Source organism: Aricia agestis, chromosome 4, assembly GCF_905147365.1.
Source record: "Aricia agestis chromosome 4, ilAriAges1.1, whole genome shotgun sequence".
Classification (NCBI taxonomy): Eukaryota; Metazoa; Arthropoda; class Insecta; order Lepidoptera; family Lycaenidae; genus Aricia; species Aricia agestis.
This window is the reverse complement of record NC_056409.1, coordinates 2,592,484-2,613,222: the sequence shown is the minus strand read 5'-3', so window position 1 is coordinate 2,613,222 and position 20,739 is coordinate 2,592,484. Positions and strand designations below refer to the sequence as shown.

The 20,739-nt window shown below is 38.4% G+C and overlaps 1 protein-coding gene across 1 annotated transcript; it reads right to left on the bottom strand.

Moving 5' to 3' along the window:
- Window positions 1–228: 228 nt before the first annotated feature.
- On the bottom strand, window positions 229–19,197 carry LOC121726480 (RNA-binding protein 28). The gene is made up of 12 exons (XM_042113871.1): window positions 19,061–19,197; window positions 18,791–18,883; window positions 18,457–18,549; window positions 18,084–18,350; window positions 16,257–16,427; window positions 15,253–15,412; window positions 13,113–13,290; window positions 11,156–11,318; window positions 10,195–10,300; window positions 9,220–9,384; window positions 7,868–7,967; window positions 229–756 (listed from the first exon to the last, which is right to left on the bottom strand). Exons 1-12 carry the CDS (start codon window positions 19,080–19,082, stop codon window positions 250–252), a joined length of 2,025 nt encoding a protein of 674 aa, XP_041969805.1. The 5' UTR covers window positions 19,083–19,197; the 3' UTR covers window positions 229–249.
- Between the last annotated feature and the right edge of the window lie 1,542 nt (window positions 19,198–20,739).

Genomic DNA, 20,739 nt, shown 5'->3' with positions numbered 1-20,739 from the left:
GAACGTTTATGTCAATTCCATACATTTTCATCGGCTATTCTATAACGAAGCGAAAACCAAAAGATTTTGGCTCACCCCCCTGGTCTGCTTGACTTTATCTAGCACATTAGAAAAGTCGTATGACAGACAAAAATACGGCACCTAATAGGTTGCGTAAACAATCTTAAATTTCGGGGGATAGTGTTGATAAGAATCCTAGGAAGGAACTTCGATCAAAACCATAAACACTAAGCTATACAATTTATTAGACTAAAATTTATATTTATCGTTATTGAATCTTCTCTTCTTATTTCTCTTGCCAGCGGGGTTCTTGTTGACCGTCTGTTTAGGCTGTTTTATTCTCTCCTTCGCCGCTTTCTTCAACTGCATCGTTCGCCAACTCTTCTTCTTCTCCATTTTAACGTTTTGTCTATGGATGTCCGCCTGCGCCTTTAGTTTATGGTTGCTCCTCATTTTGTGCTGGCTACCCTCCTTTGCGGTCAGTCCTGTGAATTCTGCTTCGTCGTCCGGTTTCCGAACAAACTTTCCGACGGGTGCATTTGAGTTTTGTTTGTTCGAGTTTTTATCGAACCGCCCCTTTTTGACGTAACTCTCGTCTGGTACCTGATTTGACTTCCGTTTCCGGTTTCGCTTTTTGTTGTTCTGTTCGCCGCCGTCTTTCCGAGCTAGCGGGTTGTTGGCTATGGATTTCTCTAATCTCTTCTTTCTCGCATTTAGGGCGGTACGATCCTCTATCGAGAACGATACGATTGGTCTCTGGAATAAAAAAAATTTTATAAGTCGTTGAAGTACTTTTTTACATGGTATGAAGAAAATGGTTCATGACTGAAAAGGTTACGCTGAGAGTAAACAATTAATTTATATCTTTAGTCCAGTAAAAGAGCACGTGGCAACTCGTACTGTATTGACCCATAACTAATTGTGTCTTTTACCTGCTTTTACTCACGCACGAAAACATTACTATCGCGCTTCTATTGCTTAATTGGGGAAATCCCACAGATTTTAGAAGTAAGAGATATGTTATAGAGCTTGTCACATGTCGCCAAATCCTGCCCATATGGGCACAAATTGTCAGTCGTATGTCAATCACTCCACGGCTTACACGTTTTCACTACGCCGTAAATTGTGAACAAAATGCTGACTTGTGCTATAATTACCTACAAAAATTGCAGCGATACTGTGAATTTCAAAAATAGCGGGATCACCTATCACAGCCAACTGTAATTTATACGACTTTTTAATTTAAAAATCAATTATTCTTCACGAAAAATATTCTTCACGAAAAATGTTCCGTGAACTATCAAACTAAGGCACTAGTGATGTGGTGTGATGCAGATTTTGGTATCGATATTTTTATCGTCATTTTTTATGCGGTTGCGTTATCATTAATATTATAAAGCTGAAGAGTTTGTTTGTTTGAACGCGCTAATCTCAGGAACTACTAGTCCGATTTGAAATTTTGAAGTATTCTTTCAGAGTTAGATAGCTCATAGCCAAGAAACAGAGGAAAATGTGGAATAAACGGGGACAATTATTTGAAAGGACTTATTTCACGCAACATCCAGCAATTTTTATGTTGTTTGGCATAAATAGAAAGTAGACCACATAATGTCATAGTCTATTTTTGTGGGCTCATTTGTCTTTGAGCCGCGCGGAAGGTCTAAATTTATTATAAATATGCGCAGGGGCGGATCTTGAATTTGTGGGGCCCTGGGCTAATACTGCTTAGGGGCCCTACCTAGTTACTCAACTAATTGCTATTTTGACAAGAAACTGTTTTCTGTAGTGATGTAGGTATATCTTAGATACTAATCATAAAGTTAATATACCTAGCGGAATAGAGCAACAATCTCGAGCTGTCAAACGTAACCGAAATTGGTTTCATCTGTGTGTAAAAATATGTGTACATACACACTTACACAAGCATGATTGAACATTATTTCTATGAGATTAAATTGTCATCATGCGGCACGTGCCGACTGGACGTCAAAAAAAGAGTACTGCTGTCATGTATCACACGTCTCTTTTTACCACGCAGTGTTACTTATAGTGACATCTCTCTTGCTCAGGCCTTTGTTTCTCTATTCCGCTAGGTATATTAACTTTATGATACTTTATTTAATATTATAAAGCGGAAGAGTTTGTTAATTTGTTTGTTTGAACGCACTAATCTCAGGAACTACTGGTCCGATTTAAAAAATTATTTCAGTGTTAGATAGCCCATTTATCGAGAAAGGCTATAGGCTATACTTTATCACGCTAAGACCAATAGGAGCGAAGAAATAGAGGAAAATGTTCAAAAAACGGGAGGAAATTATTTGAAAGGGCTTATTTGAACGCGCTAATCTCAGGAACTACTAGCCCGATGTGAAAAATTCTTTCAGTGTTAGATAGCCCATTTATTGAGAAAGGCTACAGACTATATTTTATTACGCTACGACTAATAGAAGCGAAGAAAGAGAGGAAAATGTTGAAAAAACTGGAGGAAATTATTTGAAAGGGCTTATTTGAACGCGCTAATCTCAGGAACTACTGATCCGATTTGAAAAATGCTTTCAGTGTTAAATAGTCCATTTATTGACAAAGGCTATAAGCTATATTTTATCACGCTACAACTAATAGGAGCGAATAAATAGAGGGAAATGTGGAAAAAACGGGGGAAATTATTTGAAAGGGCTTATCTCACGAACTACTGGTGGATTTTTTCTGTTATTTGGCACAGATAAGAAGTAGACCACGTAAAGGATCATAGGCTATTTTTTGTGGACTAATTTGTCTGTGAAATATCTAATTTACGCGGGCGAAGCCGCGCGGAACGTCTAGTGTAATATATTATGTTAAGTACAGGAAGAAAATAGGAAAACAAAACATTTAATTTATTTATATGGGTTATAAATGGTTATGTTATACTAGACGTTCCGTGCGGCTTCGCCCACGTAAATTAGATTTTTAACAGACAAAGGATCATGGGCATTTTGGTATAAGTCTCAACAGAGATAAAATATTAAATACCATTAGATAGCTCATAGTGAGTAGGTAAAAAAGTTATATGGCGCCCAGCCCCTAGCAACTGTACTTTTTGAAATAATGTACAGTCAACGTACAAGGCCGGCGTTACCGACGTAGATTTTGTCGTCTATGTGGTAAGATTTATTCGCGCTTAGAAAGGTTACGAATGTCTTGTCTTAGGCAGTACACCTTAGATTTACGCTCACAGTAGTATTTTAACCCCTTCCTCATACTGCTCACCCTTGGACGGCGGAGCAGGTAACGATGACAGAACAGAAAATATAAATATAAGATAAGTGTGTGTACAGACATAAGACTGTATAAGTGTATACATTGTATTAAGAACTTAAATCCCTTAACTTAAAATCAGGGACAAGAGCATTGTGGCGGTACCCACAATTCGCCTAACATTCCTGCATCGCGCTATCGAAGTTTCGGAGAACGGCAAGATATATACAACGTCTGAAATGACGTCAGTGGGCTTCGGCCTGACCGAGCATGCTATCTCGCTCGGTCGGAAGATCTTCCTTTTCGGCCGCCACGAACAACGTTAAATTGGTGACCACCGACAAGAACATACATCCTTCTGGACATCAATCATCATCAACACTCCCCGCCCCTCCGCACCACGTCAGCAGACATCAAGCATAACCGGGTCGCCTCGACCATAAGCCGCGTTGGAGGTCCGCGCCGGTCGAACCCGCGTCTGGCTTGAACGGGGCAGCCATAGGCTACAACGACCGGTCAGCAAGCAGAGCACGGGGTCCCTCTCCTGGTCATTGCACGCGTAGCTTCGGCCCACACCTGACAACACAAGCGCATCGAAGAATACCACAGGTCTTCGGGGGGGAGTGATGTGGCGGTACCCACAATTCGCCTAACATTCCTGCATCGCGCTATCGAAGTTTCGGAGAACGGCAAGATATATACAACGTCTGAAATGACGTCAGTGGGCTTCGGCCTGACCGAGCATGCTATCTCGCTCGGTCGGAAGATCTTCCTTTTCGGCCGCCACGAACAACGTTAAAGCATTATTAAAAAAAAACATCCCCGTTTGATGTGTAGGGGGAGGTACCTTAAAAAAATATTTTTAAAGATCTTATACACTATTTTGTCGGCATCATTAATATGTGCATTCGTGCCGAATTACAGCTTTGTAGGTCCTATAGTCTCTGAGAAAAACCGCGGACAGACAGACGGATGGATGGACGGACAGACGGACGGACGGATAGACGGACAGACGGATGGACGGACGGACAGACCGGTTCCTTGTTGACTACGGAACCCTAAAAATAATCATGCTATATTGTAACGTGTTAACAGTATGAAATGTATGAGCGCCGATGTCACTTTTAACATGGATTTACTCAAAAAGTACAACGAATCTTGACAAGCGCCCTATTGGTCATTAATGTACATGGGTATACCTTCCTAAAAATATACAATCCATTCCTGTTGAGCCCAATACCAGAGCCCATACATTTTTGCCCATCATCCGCCACAAAAAATAGCCTATGATCCTTCACGTGGTCTACTTCTTAACTATGCCAAATAACAAAAAAATTGCTGCTCCAGTAGTTCGTGAGATAAGCCCTTTCAAATAATTTCCCCCGTTTTTCCATAATTTCCTCTATTTCTTAGCTGCTATTAGTCTTAGCGTAATAAAATATAGCTTATAGCCTTCCTCGATAAATGGTCTATCCAACACAGAAAGGATTTTTCAAATCGGACCAGTAGTTCCTGAGATTAGCGCGTTCAAATAAGCCCTGTCAAATAATTTCTCCCCGTTTTTTCCGCATTTTCCTCTATTTCTTCGCTCCTATTAGTCTTAGCGTGATAAAATATTGCCTATACCCTTTCTCGATAACACTGAAAGAATTTTTCAAATCGGACCAGTAGTTCCGTTAGCGCGTTCAAACTAACAAACAAACGGCAAACTCTTTTATTTGGTCATCGCACTGTAGGTCCTTTGTTAAATCGAAATTTATATAAGAACTGATAATATTATAATGTTGACATTGTTGTCCTGTATTTGTTTTCTATATGCGACATCCTGGAGAAAGAACGCTCTGCTCCCCGTGTATTATATTTCTCTATGGCTCTGATTCACAGCTAGAGATCGGCATCGTTAAAAAATCTTTAAGATGGTACAGCAGTTTGGGAAAATACAACATGTTTCTTTTCATAAATTTAAAATTAGCCAAAAAATTTCACTGCAAGAGGTGTAAGACTCTGTCTTAGACTGCAGTTAGTAAGATTTTAACTGAATGCACTCATTCACTAAATGTTCGTCTACGGCATTTGAATAATGCGCCAACCTTTTGATCGGATTTTTTTTAATTCTAGATAATTTTTATTATTGACAATATCGTCTATTGGTTTCAGTTCGGTTGGGGGCCCTCTGTATTCGCGGGGCCCTGGGCTGCAGCCCAATTAGCCTTATAGTAGATCCGCCCCTGAATATGCGGAAGTTTTATTTTATAGTCGAAAGAAGTGGTGCTTAATGCTTACTCATATAATAACTTACAATAATTAGTGCATCTTTGAAGAATGATTACCTTCATCGCTTTTAGTCCTATTTCAGTTTTCCCAAAGACGCAAAATTCAAAGAGAAATGTATGAAAAAAATTGGCCAAGTGCGAGTTGATCTCGCGCACGAAAGGTTCCTTATCATAATAGAGCAAAATTAGGCAAATAATGTTTTTGTACGAATCCTTAATTATTTAGTTTATTTTAATTTTACTATTAATTGTTAAAGTATAAATACAATGGAGTATTTTGTACTTTTCAAGTGCCTACCTAGTACCTGTTGTCATTATTGATATCGAGCAAAAAATAGCAAAAAAATCACGTTTGTTGTGTAGGAAATTAAATATTAAATTTAATTTGTTTTAGTATCTGTTATTTTATCGGTAACAGACATACACAATCTGTGAAAATTTCAGAAGAGTAGCGGTTATTGAGATATACAGCCGAGACAGACAATAAGACATCGAAGTCTTAGGAATAGGGTCCCTTTTTTCCTTCTTAAAGATATTCAAAGAATAATAAGCGGGGGATGTTACTACATCGCTATTATAGAAGCCAAAACTGTGGCTAGTTTTTCGTGTCTGTCTGTCTGTCTGTATGTTTGTTCCAGCATCACACGAAAACTACTGATCCGATTTATATGCGGTTTTCGCAGACATATTTGTCTTTTTCTAACTTAACATCTGGTTCTATAATATTATGAATGTTTATCTATTGCCTAGTTACGATTTTGCCAGAACAGATTATTTTGCCGAATTGAGTTGGTCCGATAGTTTTTCGTAATCATGGATGATTTCAACCCCTTTCGGCCTTTAAGTTATTTTTGTTAGACTCTGTAATATTAATTATTTATCACTTTCATTCTTTTAATAGTATTTAAATACCTACCAAAATACATCGATATCGTCGTAATAATAATTAATCGACACCGTAGATAGACCGGACATCACTAGACCACAATAGACGTAAGGACCAGTAGTTCGACTGCAAAGAGACGGACAGGTTTCAATATCTGTCAAATTCGTCGGGTTTCACTAGGATTATAAGCGGAATGTGCCTCGCGCTGGCTGATATAATTTATTTTTAAATATTTAAAATAAAGATTTCAAAATTGGATTCTGACAATTTTAATCGCATGTGCCAAAACACAAACAACAATACGACCACAGAGGAACACGTCCAGCGAATATGTCATAGTTTTAAATTCGTAGGTAACAAGTTAACAACCCTAGCGACGATTTTAGTCATAATACGTCAAATTTAAAAATGTCAACATCAGTTCTAAGTCGGCATACTCTATCATTCTGTCTACTCTGACTAGACCGTGTACCGTTGACACTATTCTGACAATATAGTGTCATTGAAGTCGGCGACATAGGTTTCCATATAAACGGCGCTACATAACACTTCTTCTTATTTCCCTGTTCTGAGGGAAATACGGTAGCTGCAATAACGGTAGCACCACGCATTATTCTCACATTGCACTGTGACGACCTCTGTGGCTCAGTGGTGAGCGCGTCGATAGCTCAAGCCGGGGGTCGCGGGTTCGAATCCCGCCGACGGAACAAAAAGTTTTCAATGTTCCCGGGTCTGGATGTGTATTAAATATGTGTATGACATAATAATAAATAATATATTATTATATCATAATAGATAAAATCTTAAATATATGTATAGTATAAAAGTATTAAATATATTTCCGTTGTCTGGTACCTGTAACACAAGTCCTTTAGGTACTTAGCACGGGGCCAGACTGACGTGGTGTGAAGCGTCCATAGATAAAAAAAGATTTCAGCTGTCGTATAATTACCGACACACTTAGAAAATTTTGATAGCGCGATGTAGGAATGTGGAGCTAATTGTGGGTACCCCGTACCGTCACACATATAATGGTGCGCGAGCAGTGCCGGTTTTAGCATTACTAGCGCCCTGGGCGAAATTTCTTCGGCACCCACTGTCCAGGACCCAGTGATGGATTAAGACTACTTGATGCCCTAAGCAATCCATGCCCTTAGGGGGGCCCCCTCTCCGTACATCAACTAAAATCGATCTAAAGTCTAAACCGCCTAAAAAACTTAGTTTTTTTTCCTAGAAACTTTTTTGGTGTGGTTTTTGGTGACGTAAGAGAGTGATGCCCTAAGGACGGATTTTTTGGGCTTCCTCTGGTGCCCCCTCAGACGTGATGCCCTAGGCAATTGCTTAATTTGATTAAGGGTTAATCCGTCACTGCCAGGACCCCTCTATCGTTGCTAATGTGCGCGAGTACAAGAAACGATAAACAATAGGCCAGTAGGTCAACCACAGTCGACAGCATTTACTGTACACTTACGTTGTTCTTGTCGAATATGTCGGGGTTGTTGTTGAGTTTCCGCAGGCAGGCGAGCGCGTCCTCGTGCCGCGTGAACCGCACGAACCCGTAGCCTTTAGACCTGAAATAATGCCTCAATTAACAGTCTGTTCAGTGTTTTTTTTAACCTGGGCCCCAGGGCCCTGAAAGGACCCTTATGCCAACGATACATTGTAATATCCAAACCCTGGCCTCATGAATAACCCAGGACTGACTAATCCTGTAAAATGTTTGTCAAAAGTCAAATTGTGTTTCCCATTATGAGAGGAAGACATCACCATGGATTACTTAGTCCCGTCTCACTCATCGCCACCAAGATCGCCATTAAGTTTATTGTGGATTTTTTTCTTATTTTTTCATCTTACTAAGTATATTTTTAACTTAGTATATAAATATTTATGAATTAATTCATACAGTAATTAAATATACAGGGTATATATTACTTTGAGTGTTTATTTGCGTAATCAAAACTTTGTGTACTTTCCCTATAAATAACTTCATTAACATTTCCTGAAATGACAAGGATATAATTCTTTTGCTGTATTTGAAGGTCACAATATTATGTTGCATGAAGTCTGGTACTGGTGATTATGCTCCTTGAATTACAGCTATTTATTTTTAAATATACCTGTATAGCTGCCGCGCACAACTACGAGATCTCTCCGCAAATGCTCCGCGCATGTTTAGCGTACTGAGGCGCGGGCGAACCGCGTACGCAATTCGTAGTGAGTAGTACGCACGTCGTTGACCACTCAATGAACAACATTAGTTCTTCGACCACGCGATTATTGTCAATTTACCTGAGCGATCTTAGTGCTTCTATCTATTTGATAAATTAATCTAATCTTAATTCTTAACACACTGGTGGTCTTCAGGTGGAGCGGTGGTCGCTCATCTAAGCGGTTTGATCGATCGTAGGGAACACGAGGCGGATTTGCGACGGATGCGCGGTGCTCGCCAGATGCATCTATACATATTATAAAACAAAGTCGCTTTTTTTCCCTCATGTCCCTTTGTTCCCTTTAATCTTTAAAACTACGCAACGAATTTTGATCATTCTTTCAGTGTTAGATAGCCCATTTATTGAGGAAGGCTATAGGTTATATTTTATTACGCGACTAATAGGAGAATGTAGAAAAAACGGGGGAAATTATTTGAAAGGGCTTATCTCGCGAACTACTGGAGCAATTTTTATGTTATTTGGCACAGATAAGAAGTAGACCACGTGAACGATTTTATACCCGTGCGACGCCGGGGCGGGTCGCTAGTATAATATGATTATAATCTAGCGTGATAAGGCTCCTAATGTTGTATACGCCCTATAAACTACTCACGGATGCTTCCCGTTGGCGGCGGGCGGCGCTCGCAGGTCTCGCATGACGCGCACCTCAATGAGCTCGGCGTGCGCGGGCGCGGCGCGGACGCACGCGCGCCGCAAACCGCCGTCGTCCATGTTCGCCGGCAAATTAGATACCACGAGTCGGTAGCGGGATACGAATCTGGAATTTATATATGACTCAGAATTTGTTTCAAACTTCTGTATACTTCACAAATATATTTTTGTCCAGTGTTTTTTTTTTTATTTTATATTATTATAAGAATTTTTACCTTGGAAAATTCTTACTAATGTCATAAATGTGAAAATACAGGGTGCAATTAAACCTACCGGCCAATTTTTTTTTCTAGGACTTAGGTACGTTAGAAGAGTCCATTTAACCAAAAAAAATAGTCTGTCAAAAAAGTGAAGAAATTAAAAAGTGGCAACATCGTAGTGTCATCCCTTTTTTCTTAGATTGATTTGAAAGGGATGACACTACGATGTTGCCACTTTTTAATTTCTTCACTTTTTTGGCAGACTAGGGTGTTAATTTTTTTTCAATAACATATTTTATCCCACTTAAAATCATTGCAGAACGGTCACTTCACGGCGGAGGGTAGAGCGGGGGTGGCGCGAGAGGCCCGGCCGCAGCACGCGCCGGCGAAGCGTAGTGTCCATTAATTGTGGTGATTTTTAGGAAAACTTTCGGAAGCTATTTCTTAACGTCAACATTTTAGTACTGAGTGATTATAAAAGAAAAAATACGTGTATTTTTTTAACAAGGATCAATATATCGAAATTTGGCCGGAAGGTTAGACCCTGTATGTTTGTCTGTTGCCTCTTCAGACTTCAATATGGAGATACTTTAAGGCCTGGGTAAGGACTAAGGACATACGAAGACAATCATTTCAGTTTTAAGTAACTTAAAGATTTGAGCTACAACAGTTGGGATATTTATAACAATCAAAGCATATCTTTGCATTCAAGTTACCTGTTGAGATTCTTCAACATCTGCGTTTTGCTACGCTCGAGGGCCAGGCGTTTGGACATGTCCGAGGCCGACACACCGACGGCCGCCTTCGTACCCGCTACCACCACTGTAAACAATACATTTAATTAGTTTAGTTATGTTAAGCACATCTATTCTAGTTCCTGACCTCGTTACTATTTATAGTGGAGTTATCCGCTATCTAGGTTTTTGTCTCTTTATATTTATATGTTGGAAAAGTGTCTCACTTGACAAAGACAGAATTTGTTTTAGTTATCTACTGGGTAATTTTTTTTTTAGCAGTAACAAGAAGAAGAAAGTCATAACGTCATGATACTTAGCTATAAAGCTATCGACTAGAAAAGAATTATATTGAAAGCTATAAAGCTTTCAAAATAATTATTATCTGCAGTTTTTCATAAAAAATTAGCCTAGTACTTGTAGCTCAATTTCTCACACCTCGAAACTCATCTGTTCTGGGGTCTTTAAAAAGCAATCTTATCGGGCCCAAGTGGTCCAACTGCTCATTAAATCTCAGACTTATCTTCCAATCAAGGGCGTCGCCAGCCAATGGCGCAGGGGGGGGGCAAGTTGACTTTACCTACTACAATTCATACTTTTCTCATTCTCTATGAATGAGAAAAGTAGGTATGAATTGTAAGTAAAGTCGACAGCACATGAAGCTTTTCACTTGCACTACGAGCCTTACATCTACAGCGATTGTAATAACAACAGTATCTTAGTACTATATACATAGGTATATATTCTGTGACAGTACAGAGTCCAATGTGTAAAGCTCGAGCTCTTGACTATCTATATCTATACAATAAAAAACTTGTAAATAAGTTATAATAACATAATATATATATTTGGCAACTTTTTTAGAATCTCTAGGTGGGGGGCAGCTGCCCCTCCCTGCCCCCCCTTGGCGACACCCTTGCTTCCAATATCGAGCAACACTCACCTCCTTCTTTAACAAGATACAGGTTCCTGTTGTCTTTGGGCTGCTTCTTGCTGTCTTTCTGCAGGTTCTCCCGTTTGAGGGCTGGCTTGACCTGCACCACCTGGCCTTCCAGACGCAGCTCGCTCGCCGGCAGAGCCAGGAACTTATCGGCGTCGTCTTTGTTCTAGGAGATAGCTGGTTTAAGGGACTTGACTAGAGAGAGGCATTAGGCTCATAGGAGCGAATTTGACGCAAGGAGTCGCAGACAACATTATGTGTGTGAAGTTGAGAACGCACTAAGCGGGAGTGACACTACCACCTACCACGACATGTCGGGCATATCGTGGTAGTGGAATCGTACTATCAAACAAGTTGATTCCTTGGCAGATGGCGGACCTAAGTTAATTGGACCCATCCGACTGATCACGCTAACATTGAATCGACATAAGCCGACCACATGACGTAGGTCCGTCAACTGCCTAGAAATCAATTTCCTCGATGGTACATTGCTCCTACATCGTTAAATTAATCCGATCCGACGACGCACTAAACGGAGCAAAATAATAATATACGTGATGCGTCGTGTTATTTCTGCGACCTTTCGGCCTCAGCCTCGAAATCAGTGGGTAGCGGGGTGGTGGCGGCGGCAGCGCGGCAGTGGCGCGTTTTAATGTATAGATTTATATGGAACTGGCCTCTTAGGCAGCGGCGCGGGCGCGGCGAATGGCGCGCAGCGTACTAGACCGCCTGAATACGCCGCCGCCATAGTAAAAGGAGGGGAAGTAAGTTATCTTCATACAAAGGCACCGCGCGCGGCTTGTATGTGTGCGCCATAGTATCAATGCGTCGCCACACGGCACACAACAAAATCTCGGACAGTATTTCGGCAGTACCAGTCGGGGCTAACACTTTACGCTGCACGCTCGCGCCGCGCCGCGCCAAGGCTAAACGAATCAAAAATGTCCGATCATAATCGCAGGAGTAATAGTTTGGGTGTTTTAATAGTAATACAACAATTCTAGAATTGTATTTGTTTAAATTACCCGTTGAACAGGAAAGGTAAGTACTACTCACATATTCTAGCATAATATAATTTTTACTTGATGATCAGATACCTACTTACTTCTTTTTTATTGTATTAGTTTTCTATCACACAAAGGATACCTAAGGTAGGTCTACTTTCCCACTAGAACATAGCATAAATAAGAGAATGTTTTAGGTACTTTTGATCAGTCAACTAATTTGCCGCTATTGCTTTGTTTACGTTTAGTAAAGCCGATTTCTCTGTATTGTAGGTATATTAACTAACTACTTACAGTCAATTACTTATTTTAAATCGTAATTAAAAATAAGTAATTGGCTAATTGTAAATCACAATACACATAAAGCAAAGTTCGAATCATAACAACAGATTTGTTTACAGTATAAGAGACAGGCGTTAGTTTTTAATGTTGTTTTCTGTAAAACAACATTAAAAACTAAAAGAAAAAGGTATTTTCATAATTTTATTAAGACATCGGATTATATGCACGATCAAAGTGCCGAAATATGCATGCAAATATGCACGAAAAATGGCCGAAATATGCACAAAATATGCACAATAAAGAGTTACTTTTTATTAAAAGTCGGGAGACCGCGACGTTGCCGCTGTTCATGCGGTTGCGCGATCGAAGCGCGGACGGCCGCTCCCACACCACCCCGCCGCGCCGCCGCCAATTGACAACCCTAAGACAGTAGGTAATTATATCGCGGATTGGGCCGGAGTTACCCTACTTCCCCTCCTTTAGCCGGCCGCCGCCACCACTACCGTCCCGCTGCCCGCAAAATTTGAGGCTGAGGCCTTAGTGCTAAGAATATACTTAATATGAATTGGAAATTTTACGACTTTAGAAAAACATGATAACAAATCAAACATATTAGCCTTGAGAAGTTATGTATGGAAATGGAAAAAATGGAGGAGTTACCATAAAATACATACCACAAACTTAACGAATCCTGTGCCTTTTGAATGTTCAGTGAGTTTGTCGACGCATACGAGGGCGTACTTGACCGGGCCCGTGGTCTCAGCGAACGCCTTCAGCTGGTCGTTGTCAACACTGAACGGTATGTTCACTATGAACACCGTGCAGCCGTCCTCTGCATCATTCAACTTCTTCCTACAAATGTAAGAATATATGTTTTGGCAAAAGTATACTTTCTATTTTCGCAGACCATTTATATTTTGATTAATGATTTAAGAATAGGGGGGGGGGGGGGGAGAGAGCCAACGCGCCGGCGACGCGTAGTGTCCATCCATTAATTGTGGTATTTTTTAAGAGCTTTGAGAGACACACTGCCCAAAAATCTTTCGGAAGCTATTTCTCAACATTTTAGTACTGAGTGATTTATAAAAGAAAAAATACGTGTATTTTTATTTTTAACTAGCTGCCCCGGTGAACTTCGTGTCACTTTAAAACCTTCCCTGAGCTTCTACGAATATTTTAAGACTAAAATCAGCCCAATCCGTTCAGCCGTTTTCGAGTTTTAGCGCGACTAACACATTTGAAAATCCATTTTTATATATAAGATAGAAATAATCATGGCCAAATTTGTATAGGAGCTGGACTCGACTTTTATTTTTGATGTCCCAAAATAAGCTATAGTTAGATTTGGTTGTTCTTATGCTCTAAACATAATTCCGTTTGAGAATTATGTCTAAATAGCCACGATTTTTTATAATAATTAATAACGTTTACAATTATTTTGAGGTTAGACTTAAGAACTACCTTTTTCCCGACTGCGGTGTGGCCTACAAGTGTATATTCGGCGATCTCGTTTCTAATTATTTCAATTTTTCCTAGAGAATTACCCAAAAAATAGAACGATTGCGAATGATCGCCGGCTGTCAGAACATAACGAAACTAAAATATATTGATCTTTTTTTTGTGGCGTGGAACACATTTCTAATGATTTTCGATGCCTTAAAATATTAGGGAATTTTTGCTACTAATGGCATATCGGGACGCCACCGCCCACCTGGTACGATTTGGCCATTGTTCTTTGTGTATTTTAGGTTTAGTGGTATTAAAGTTCAAATTGACTTTTGAGTATTAAATCACAAATCTTTTGTATGGGAGTATAGAAAAGTGTTGTTTATAGACTTTTTCAGGAAATTTAATTTTTTTTTTTAGAATTTTTTCTCTCCGTAAGAACCATCCTCGTACTTCAAGGAATATTTTAAAAAAAGAATTAGCGAAATCGGTCCAACCGTTCTCGAGTTTTGCGCTTAGCAACACATTCAGCGACTCATTTTTATATTATAGACAAGGATCAATATATCGAAATTTGGCCGGAAGGTTTAATTGCACCCTGTATAGTGGAAAACTTGTGTAACATTTATTATAGTGTGTACTGTGTAGGAATATGAGTATTGAGTAAGTAAAGTATAGTTTTCACAGAGCCAGTACTGGCTGCCAATAAGACTGGCAGCCAGTATTGGCTTGGTATATGCCGCGTGTGAACAGTTTTTCAAGCCAGGCCAAACTGTTCACACGCGGCATATACCAAGCCAATACTGGCTGCCAGTCTTATTGGCAGCCAGTACTGGCTCTGTGAAAACTATACTTTAGGGCTGATTTTTCAATCGTCAGATAAATTTTACCAATGGAATGGCGTTTTGACAGATTTTATATGGAAAATATGTCAAAGTGTCATATTTATTCTTTAGGTAAAAGTTATCTGACGATTGAAAAATCGGCCCTAAGGGCACCAAAATGAGATATCCTACATAAATAGCACACTGCTTAGTCTAGCTGAAAGCTTTAAGTATATCAATTTTCAACTGGTTATAACTACTTTATAGAGCAGAGATTAGGAATCTTTGATTTGGCAATTCGGAATTTTGGTAATAATTGGTAAAAACTTAATTTCGCGACTTAGGGCCTGTTTGACCACTTCCTGATAAGTGTCGTAAAGGTTATCCACAACTTATCAATGGAGTATCTGTCAGATAAGTTGTGGATAACCTATCCGACACTTATCGAACAGATAATCCATACTCTATCCGTCAGATAAGTTGTTAATAGCCTATCCGGCACTTATTAGGAAGTGGTGAAGCAAGGCCTTAATCTATTAGATACCTTTGAAAGTCTGGCTGTGTACTGGTAACACTTTTGTCATCATCAACCTCGTCATCCACATCATCATCTTCACTTTCATCTTCATCTTCGTTGTCATCATCTGACGCGTCTTCTTCCTCATCCTCATCATCCTTATCACTGGCATCGGATTCTGATTCACCTAATTGCATAAAAAAAATGATCAAGTATAATTCTACTCTTTACTGTAGTAGTTAGTAATAGTAGTTTGTTTTTAATTTATTTTCGTGTAATGCCTATGACTTTTATATTTAATTAATAATTCTTAATGAATAATTTTATGGATTTAATTAATGTTATGTTGAATGTAATGAGTTATTATTTAATTTTAGTACTTTTTATAATACTAATGTTAATGCCATACATGATACAATTTAAAATTATTTTGCACGCCACTTATTAGGCAGAATGTTGGATCCATTTAAGTACCTAATATTGTAAGACCTTTTTGGTCTTACAATATTAGGTACTAATAAAAAAATAAAAATAAAACATTTATGCAATAAATCATTCTATTCTATTTTAGTTTGAAGTTAAATAGAATATTATAATATTATATTTGTTCTTTCTTTTATGGAAGGATTAACCAGGAAAGCGTTCACACTCACAACACCACTGTTGAATTTGTGGTCCTTAAAATGCCATCTGGTTACCTTAGGGCTGTTTCACACGTAACACAACAACACCACGACCACAACCACACCACATGTTCGGGCGTATACTTTGTATTAAAATGAACAGGCTATTCACATATACGACATTTTGCAATTGTTATCAACCGCGTGTATGATACAGATCTCGCTAGGGTAAAATTTTTCTTTGATACAGATTACAGATGACCACATTTTGTGGACGGTGTTGTGCGGTTGTGGTATGTGTGCCTCAATCTAAGCCTACTTATGACAATATGGCCTAATTTTATGCCCCACTACATATTAAAAGCATCGTTATAGTTATAGTCTCCATATTAAATAAATATTACTCACTTTTAACTTCTGCTTTTACATCGTCATTGCTTATATTTAAGGGTTTTGTGTCTTCGTCATCACTGTCTGAGTCTTCCTTCTTTATTTGTTCTTCCATTTCAATCTGTTTGGTGACAACATGTTGCATGTACTTGTTTTTGGGTACTGCCCAATCTACTGATATGGGTCTACCTAAAGAAACAATCTAATTGTATAAAATTCTCAGGTCACAGTGTTTGAGCGCTAACTCCTCCAAAACGGCTCAAGTGATTTTAATGAAATTTTGTATGTACATTCGCCAGGTCAGAGAATAGATTATTACCTACTTTATATATTGATGAAGAACAATGATTGCCGGGTCAGCTAGTAATAATATATATACTAATATTAGAAAGTTAATATTAGAAAAAAACTAATATTAGAAAAGGAAGAGTTTGTTTGTTTGTTTGTTTGAATGCTCTAATCTCAGGAACTACTGGTCCGATTTGAAAAATTCTTTCAGTGTTAGATAGCTCATTTATCGAGGAAGGCTATAGGCTATATTTTATCACGCTAAGGCTAATAAGAGCGAAGATATAGAAGGAAAATGTGGAAAAAACAGGGGAAATTATTTGAAAGGGCTTATCACATGAATTATGGGAACAATTTTTCTGTTATTTGGCACAGATAAAAAGTAGACCACTTGAAGGAATAGCTTATTTTTTGTGGTCTAATTGTCTGTGAAATATCTAATATACGCGGGCGAAGCCGCGCGGAACGTCTAGTAATTATAATATACATATAAATTATTATCATGTTTAGAAATCAATATTTTCCTTTTCTTGCCTCCGTATATCCATAATATTATTATTATAATAGACGTTCCATGTGGCTTTACCTGCGTAAATTAGGAATTTCACAGACAAGTTAGCCCACAAAAAATAGCCTATGATACTTCACATAGTCTACTTTTTATCTGTGCCAAATAACATAAAAATTGCTGTAGTAGTTCATGAGATAAGTCCTTTCAAATAATTTTTCCGGTTTTTTCCACATGAAACAGAGGAAAATGTGGATTTTTTTTTTTATGAAATAAGGGGGCAAACGAGCAAACGGGTCACCTGATGGAAAGCAACTTCCGTCGCCCATGGACACTCGCAGCATCAGAAGAGCTGCAAGTGCGTTGCCGGCCTTTTAAAAGGGAATAGGGTAATAGGGGAGGGTAGGGAAGGGAAGGGAAGGGAATAGTTGAGGGTAGGGAAGGGAATAGGGTAGGGGTTAGGGGATTGGGCCTCCGGTAAACTCACTCACTCGGCGAAACACAGCGCAAGCGCTGTTTCACGCCGGTTTTCTGTGAGAACGTGGTATTTATCCGGTCGAGCCGGCCCATTCGTGCCGAAGCATGGCTCTCCCACGTATATTATTTTATTTTAAAATTATTTTATTATTATACTGTATTATTATTATATACATATAAATTTGTATTAGTCTTAGCGTGATAATATGTTATAGCCTATTTAAACCTTCCTCGATAAATAAGCTATCTAACACTGAAAGAGTTTTTAATTGGACCAGTAGTTTCTGAGATTAGCACATTGAAACAAACAAACTCTTCCGCTTTATAATATTAGTATGGCGGTACCCACAATTCGCCTAACATTCCTGCATCGCGCTATCGAAGTTTTCTGAGCGCGTCGGTATATATACGACAGCTGAGATGTATCACGTGGGCTCTAGCCTGACCGAGCATAACACCTCGCTCAGTCGGAAGATCTTCCTTTGCCCGCCACGTATTATTCCCACATTAGTATAGATACAGAGCATAAAACAAGTAAATAATTTCTAAATACTTTAAATAATTATTCTTACCAAGAAAAGGTTTCATATTTGTATTCACAATTGCCTCATTTGCCATAGGTACATTTTTGTAATGAACAAATGCACACCCGACTAACTTTCCATCAGGTTTCTTCAGTAATTTAACTTCTAACAGTTGACCATAAGGTTCGAAGTGTTTTGTCAACAGCTCCTCGTTGGCTTTAAAAGAAACATTACGAACTATGAGTCTAGCGTTTCTGTTTATTCTTTGTTGGTTCTTTGCCTCTTTGTCCTTCTTTTCTTCTTGAGATGTATTTACTGCAATAAAATCTTCAATTAAATATGGTTAAGTTGAATAAGTTCTTTTATAACAATTAAATTTATTACTTAAATAGAAGGAATATAACATTAGAATAATTCATACCTCTTTCATTATAAGTTTTCTTTAAAGGTATAAAGTCTGCAGCCTTTGAGTCATCAGATGAAGCATTGAGCTTCCATTTCTTATTTCTTTCTTCTGTGTTTGATAAAAAATAAACATATTTAAATAAGTATTTTTCTTCATTCTTACCAGTGTATGAAATTGGATCTTTTGTTATATATATATAGGATGAAAAATGATACGGTATGGTAAAAATAAGGTTCTATATAATGTGCAATAAGTATACGTCTTATTATTTAAATACCATAATTATTATTAATTGTGAGTTCTTTTGAAGAAAAATATTACATTACAGATTGACAATTATTCATCATACCTCTTCCATTAAAAGACTTCTTCAAAGGTATAAAGTCTGGAGCGTTGGAGTCCTCAGATGAAGCACTGGGCTTCCATTTCTTGTTTCTTTCTTCTGTTGCAAAAATAAACATAGACAATTTTATTGTAAGTACTTATTGTAATTTTTTCATATTTAACTTTAGTTATTATTCCAGGTCTTAAAATAAACTTTTTCACTGCAATAAAGTACTGAAATTTACAGTGTCCATGTTTAAAATATATTTAAAGACCCATTTAAAAAGTGTCTTACCAATGAATCTTTTCTTCGTCATTTTGGGTAAGCTGAATGTATGGCCTAGTTTTTATGTTATAGTAAATATTATGGAATTGTTTAATTTTATTAATATTTTTTTATTCACAGAAAATGTAACACGCAAAAATGTAAATATAACCTCACAAAATCATGCCTGTCAAGTGTCTATGTGTCAAAATGTTTGACATTTGTTTTTTTTTTTTTATAAATGTCACAAATAGCGTTTTCGGCACTGGGCCTGTGGACAAGTGGCAAAGCGCTAACGCTAACGCTAACGCTAGCGCTACAAAATGTATGCGATTTGACATAAGTCATCGCTTCGCTAGCGAATACTAATGTCAAATTCATACATTTTGTAGCGTTAGCGTTAGCGTTTTGCCACTTGTCTACGGGGGCAGACCTCTATTATACAGCGTACTTGTATAATGGAGGTCAGTGGTTTTCGGCATCTTATAGCGGCTCTACTGATGGGCCAGCGTAGTGGCGTGGCTGCTTGGGGAGGACATAGTGGCGTAGGACGGCCGATGGCGCCAGCGATGGCCGTGGAATGGCGGCGCGGCGGTGTCGGTTTTACGGCTGCACATCAAAAGATGATGGACCAGCGATGGCGGTACGGCTCTATACGTGGCCGAACTACAGTCGCTACCCGACCGCGGTCGAGTGAGGACTGACTAGGATGTCGTATCGCCGCCCTAGTGCTTGAATGGCCAATCGACCAGTGAGCAAATTTTACAGGAGACGTTTTTTTTTTAATTACTTATGGATATTATTAGAAGTTTATTAAACTATTGCTGATTTAAAAAAAAGTAGTATTTCTTTATATGTATAGAAATAGTAATTGAAAATAATAACTATAGCACTCATTATATTTCATTTAATTATTGGAGATTGGCCAAAATTCTTCCAACATAATTATGCATATGGAGATTGAGCACAACGACATGGAGATAGTTCTCTAAAATAACGTGCCAGTTTAGTGCTTGTTTGTCCAAAATACCACCATGTTCGCTATACAGTATGTTTATCTTTTTATAAAATTATTAAAAAATGTATATGTCCGTGTATGTGTGTATGTATACTATGATGTTTGTTTGTCCGCAATTATCGCTCGTTTGGCTGAACCGATTCTGATTCGGTTTTCAGAACAATATTTGTCACATTTAAATTAGATTTCCTTTTTATGTCATTTTACTTAATTATTTTATTATTGTTACTACTGTTATTTTTGTCATAATATTGTTTATATTTAATACTGTTTTATTATTTAAAAATTATGAGAAATTAATATTTGCATGCTAACAATTTATTAGCGAATTGTGCTGAAACTGTACTTACTTTTGTCATCTTTTTACTAACCACATTTCGAGCAAATAAAGATATTATGATTATGATTATTTTTTATTTATTTTTTTTATTTTTATGATATAAGGGGGCAAACGAGCAAACGGGTCACCTGATGGAAAGCAACTTCCGTCGCCCATGGACACTCGCAGCATCAGAAGAGCTGCAGGTGCGTTGCCGGCCTTTTAATAGGGAATAGGGTAATATGAGAGGGTAGGGAAGGAAAGGGAATAGGGGAGGGTATGGAAGGGAATAGGATAGGGTATTGGGCCTTCGGTAAACTCACTCACTCGGCGAAACACAGCGCAAGCGCTGTTTCACGCCGGTTTTCTGTG

Bases quoted from the DNA above. Each gene is read 5' to 3' on its own strand.
- LOC121726480 (XM_042113871.1), bottom strand. From the start codon at position 19,082: ATGACGAAGAAAAGATTCATTG. The intron at 18,550-18,790 runs GTATGATGAATA...TATCAAACACAG, and splicing joins GAAGTCTTTTAATGGAAGAG to AAGAAAGAAATAAGAAATGG. The intron at 9,385-10,194 runs GTAACTTGAATG...TATAAATTCCAG, and splicing joins ATGTTGAAGAATCTCAACAG to ATTCGTATCCCGCTACCGAC.